Below are 6,000 nucleotides of genomic sequence, written 5' to 3'. Positions count from 1 at the left end.
CGCCTGTGATAAGATAGTATTATCTGCCAATATTTTTTCATACTTTGCACCAATCTTCATAAATGATTCCACTGCATCCTTCCGATTGGTGTAATTCCATTTTTGAATCAGTGTTGTCATAAAGTCAAGCAAATTCACAACTGGGAGGTCTCTTGCGTGCTTGTTTGCTGCATTTACTGATTCCGCAATATTCGATGTCATGGTCATGGTTCTATTTGCCTTGGAATGCGCCCGGGACCATTTATCATATCCAATATCCATCAGGTATGTTTTCACTCTACTATCAATAGCTTCTAACTCTGCCATATGCCTGTTGAATTCTTCAACAGTGTATGCTCTTGCTAAAGCAAAATATACTTCTTTGATTTGTTTTTGGCTCTTCCTGAAGTTTGTCTTTATGTTGTTCCACAGATGGAACATACATGCACAATGAAGGACTTCTGGATAGACAATTGAAGTTGCTTTCCATATAGCATCATGCCTGTCTGATACAATGCATATTCCCTCTCTTTGTCCATAAGTTTCTCTCAACTGCACGAAGAACCATTCCCACGATGCATCATTTTCCGAATCAACAATTGCATATGCGAAGGGTAGAATTTGTCCTGTAAACCCAAAGAACAAAATATCAATTACAACACATTGTATTAATTTAGCATTTCATATAGTAGTATAGTCATAGGTAGGTGCAGGTGTGTAGCAAAACAACTATATACTTTGTTGGTATACTTGTATACCATACTGGTATCATATAATATTTGAAAATATTTTTTTTTGTTTCTTTAATTGAATGTAATTGGATTGTACACAAAATATTAATTTAGTATTTCATATAGTAGTATAGTTATAGGTACGTGCAGGTGTGTAGCAAAACAACTATATACTCTGTTGGTATACTTGTATCATAAATATTTGAAAATATTTTTTATTTCTTTAGCTGAATGTAATTGGATTGTATTCTTACCCTCTGCGTCTTGCGTGGAAGCCGTGAGTATGGTCCCTCTATATGTTGACTTTAAAAAACTTCCATCAACTACAATTGTTGGCCTACAATAGACTCATCCTCTAATCGATGCATATATAGCTATGAATGCATACAAGAAGCTCTCATCTCCTTCAGTGTGTAATCGTGTCACTGATCCTGGGTTAGCGTATTCTAACATATAAAGATATGTTGGCATTTTCTTGTATGATTCACTTGGTGATCGTCTCAATAATTGCATTGCTTTTTCTTTTGATCTCCATGCTTGCATGTAGCTTAAGTCCATACCATATGCTTTTTGGATGTCTCTCTGGATATCTGTTGGTGTATATATGGTTTTCGGGTCAACAAGTTTATCTTGTACCACAGCTGCAACAAAAGCTGAGACAGCTTGCTTTTGTGAACAAAATCTCTTATCAGTTAAACAACTGTGGACAGAATTGAAATCTGTCACTTTGAAAAGATTTGGTGCTCGTAGGCTTGATGCTTTAAGTCTCCAAGTGCATCTTTCATCCACGCATTCAAGGATATACCTGTTTATAATACAAATACAGTTATGTATAATGTTTTATTGATAAAAAACACACACAAAAATCCGTACAATTATATACTCACATGGTATACTCTGTTGGTATACTTATATACTGTATCAGTATCATATTTTGCTGATAAAAAATATAGACAAAGCAGCACAATTCTATACTCACATAGTATACTGATTTAGCATACATATATACTATATTGGTATTATGTTTTACTGATAATAACAAAGACAAACCAATACAGTTATATACTCGCATAGTATACTGATATAGCATACTTATATACTATACCAGTATCACTGATAAAAAACACAGACAAACCAATACAATTCCATACTCTCATAGTATACTGATTTAGCATACTTATATACTATATAGGTATCACATAGTTTTTTTACTTGAAAACATGCAGACGAACCTTCTTGGGCATGATTTATGAACCCGATATTGACATTTTTCTCTAACAGCATACTGTTTCATAACGAGAGCTAGCAGGTTCTTGTCTTCGTAAATTTGTCCTTTTTCAACATTTTGATGAAATTGATCAGTTATGATGTTTGCATCATCAAGTTCTAAAATGGCGTCATCTCCTTCTTGCACATCAAACGTAGTAATCATATCAGTGCTTTCAAATTGTGCAATTTCTGGTAAATTGGAGCAACATCGAAACTGGAGGTGCTTGCAGCTATAGTGTTTTTAGCAAACGACACACACAGGGGAAGTGTTGTCATCCCTGCACTTGATTTTTTCAATTCCATATAAACACTAACACTCATATCGCTGCAAATTGTAATTGGTGGATATCCTTGAGCAATAGCATACTGAATAACTATTGTTTTACTGTCCTTTTGCAGTTGCTTTGCAATTTCTCTGAGAAGTTGTTCAAATTTCCAATAGGTCTTTATTAGAATTGCATCAACATGAAAATTTATGAAATTATTGTTATCATCCCATTCTCCACTATGTTGCAGCAGAATTGGAATATTTTCCATGATTCTAAAGTTATAATCACTTTTATGTCCAAAATTGAATCTCAACAATGCAAATTTCAACAGTGTTCGAAATCAACAGTGTTCGAAATTTCAACAAAACAACAACGAAATCAAACCTCTAGATCTCCATATCTCCAAACCTAGATTAGAATTTTCAGCTAAAATTCAGAAGTTTAGCTCCAAAATCAAAATCAAACCAACAGCAAAATCAAAATCTGAAGAGAACAACGAAATTAAAATCCGAATCAGCATCTTCAATCTGTTTTTTCACACTTACTGCTCTTCGATCAGTGAAAATCTCAATTTTGTGCGCTAATTTTCTGAAATTTTGAAGAGCTTCTGCGTTTTTCCACGTTTGTGCGCTAATTTTCTGAAATTTGGAGCAGCTTCTGCGTTTTTATACGTAGGGCATTAAAAGTGTAGGTAGTTATTTTGTTATTGTCGTTTATTTATTAAATGGATAGGAGTTGTAATTATTTAGTGGGTAGAATTCTTTAATGGGTAGGGGAGGGTAAATAGTTTCACTTTTATAGGTAGTCCTGTCTTTTCCCCATTTTTTTACAAGAATCTCGACTATTAATTTATTCACGTGCATTAACATAAACATTATTATTAGTCTTTAATATTCAAACCAGCAAAACATTGTCTCATACCTTACACTCCACCATATACAACTATTATATTTTAATATCCATCAAACATTAGAAATTGATCCAAAATGATTTCTCATGTTTACCTATGCTGCCAGAACCACTGGCCCGACTAATCTAGAATACTAGAATACAAACAGTTGATAACATTTATCCCCCATTATCTCATTCCGAATTTATGAACCAAACGACCCTTAGAATGTGTCAATATTTCCGGCTTTAAGTATTCGAACTCTTTGTGCAAAATGGCTCTGCACCTTGCATCACTAGAAGAGCCATTACCATAAAATCAAACTACAATCTAAGCGCACTTCATACAAAATTTCATTCACCATTCATTGCATATTAGATATTATGCACAAGTAATATCATCATATTTCCAGAAAAATGAGAATTTCCAAAACCTTCCTAATTTTCATGCTTCATCTTCACTACTTTCAAGGACTACAAGAGCTTTCTTGGTTTTCAACTTCTTAACAGCATTGCCTTTGCTCTCTTTGCTTCCATCTGCATCTTGTTGGGGGTCAGACTTATAACTAGCAATCTCTTCAAGAATTCTGCTCCCATATTTTTCAGTCTTCAACTTGCCAATAATCTTCTCCAACTGCATAAAACATAGAGTAGTTTTCAGATGATTGCATCACATGAGAAGCTGTAAGGCTGTGCGATCAATATAATCCAGTGGCGGAGCTACAGTGTACCAAGGGTGGTCAGGCGAGCACTCTTCGCCGGAAATATACTGTATATGTAGGTAACATACTGCTCTATATGGAGATATAATATGTTTTGAACACCCTTCACACAACTAGTCGACTTAGTCCAGCAGTTAAAGGGTGTTCATGAAGTCTCAAATAGTGTAGTCGGGCACTGGTCCGATTCTCAGTAGCGCTTCATTTGTAGTTTTTTTTTTTTAGCATTTTTAGGTTCGATTCTCAGTAGCTTTATTAACATTGGCTAAAGGGGCCTACTCTTTAATTTTGACAGAACTACACTAATACACTAACCCAATTGGATTTGCAACTGGTGTGTCCTTGACTTTCCCTTTTTCTTCTATTCTTTTTAAAATAAATAAATCTTAAAACTAATCGTTTTAATTAAAAGCTATTGACTTAGTAAGAAAATCCTAAAAGTGGTTTGATTATAGGTTGAATTCACTTCTCTTTCCCTCTCTTTTTGGGCATGTCCGTTCACTAACAAATTGTGGTCCTTTTTGGTGCAAATAATGGATTTTTAGTGCTGAACATTGCGTAGTTTGATTTTAAAGTTTTGGTGCACTTATTCATAAAATAATTATTTATCTATTCAAAGTTTGAACACCCTTCACGAAATTCCTGGCCATGCCACTGATACAATCGTCTAAACTATAGCAGTCTCAGCTCTTAGCTAGAAGGATTTTCACATTTTCATACCAAACAAACATTGCATCTCTACATCTCACTACTTAAGAGGCCAAAAATTAGCATGCTTTGGAATAACTATGTTGCATGCACACAAAGCATACAGTAAGTACAATTACTATGCAAAGTCCTCATTAAAAATTTGAACTCTCTTTCTCAAAATTACTTGTCTTACTTCCTTTCTTCGGTCATACCCAAAGACTATCTTGTTTACCGTGAAAATGGTAACAACAATTAAATTTGTAAATGAGATTCTAAAAATACGTGATCTATTCTCGAGCTAGTTGCTAGAGCAGTTGATGCTAAGAACGTGAAGCTTGACGATGAAATGCTAGCTAAAACAAAGCGGTAACCAAACCGAAAGGGGCCTGTTGCCCGGGCGCAAAACCGGTCGATAAGGACCTCGGGGTCGGGATTCAGATCGAGCTCGAGCTATCGGGGGCAACCGGGAATAAGATAACTGTGTGCGGTAAAAATCGGGGAACCGATTTTCCTCCGACGTGATACTTCGGGGAATGACCCCGGAAGAGAATCTCGGGTCGGTCGTCTCCCTCAAAACCCGTTGATGCCTTACCGAGAATAAACATCTACCGAAGGCCCGACGAACGCAAGAATCCCCCGAGGAATGTACCTGGGGTCGACCAGATCTATTCAAGCGGTTCGACGCCAGCCCTTACACGACGTAAAGCTAACGGACTGTCACATCTCGCCCCTTTTGTCATGTCAAGATTCTGTGCTAAGTTTGGGCATCCCCTTTTCTATAAAAGAGGGGTCACTAACACCTTGTAAGACAGAGCTCCACTTCTCCATTAAAGCAATGATATCTTCTGTCTCTCTAATTTGCTCATTCTCTTTGGTTCAAAGTCATTTATATTCGATCGTTCTTTTTATCATTCGGTATTGGCTCGAGGCCACCCTTATATTCATTATCTCTTAACCTGTTCTTCGTTACATAGCTCAATATTGGCCGTAAAGAGCCTTACTTGATCATATTTCTGCTTGTTATCCCCTTCCCGACTGTCCCCGATAGTTCAAACTCGACCCGAGTTTCGGCCCCGAGGCCTCCATCGACCTACTCTGCATCTAGCCAAAAGGCCCCTTCGGTTTGCTTACTGCCTCGATTTAGTTCGTATTTTGTCGTTATACTACGTATTCTTAACACAAACTGCCTTAACAACTAGCTAGAGAATAGATCACATATTTTTAGAATCTCATTTACAAATTTAATTGTTGTTACCATTTTCACGGTAAACAATAAAAATTAAAGATATGATCAAGCAAGGCTCTTTGCGGCCAATGTTGCACAATATGGCATGAAATAAGTAAGAAGACAATAAATATTAAAGCGGCCTCGGGCCAGTGCGAACGAGCAAAATAGGAGAAAAGAGAGATATTATTGCACGTGTGGAGAAAATGAAACAACATCAGCCCTTTACA

At 36.3% G+C, this 6,000-nt stretch overlaps 1 protein-coding gene across 3 annotated transcripts in view; it reads right to left on the bottom strand.

The window, feature by feature from the left end:
- Nucleotides 1–3,310: 3,310 nt before the first annotated feature.
- LOC107815379 (ATP-dependent DNA helicase Q-like 2) overlaps nucleotides 3,311–6,000 on the bottom strand; it is a 59,599-nt gene continuing 56,909 nt past the window's right edge. For all 3 annotated transcript variants that reach the window (XM_075253206.1, XM_075253208.1, XM_075253210.1), the window contains one exon: nucleotides 3,311–3,770. In XM_075253206.1, coding sequence (XP_075109307.1) covers nucleotides 3,582–3,770 — 189 coding nt within the window. In that variant the 3' untranslated portion in view covers nucleotides 3,311–3,581. The remainder of the gene's footprint in view (nucleotides 3,771–6,000) is intronic.

The sequence above is a fragment of the Nicotiana tabacum genome, chromosome 1 (genome assembly GCF_000715075.1).
Source record: "Nicotiana tabacum cultivar K326 chromosome 1, ASM71507v2, whole genome shotgun sequence".
NCBI lineage: Eukaryota > Viridiplantae > Streptophyta > Magnoliopsida > Solanales > Solanaceae > Nicotiana > Nicotiana tabacum.
This window is presented reverse-complemented; position numbering and strand designations above follow the sequence as displayed.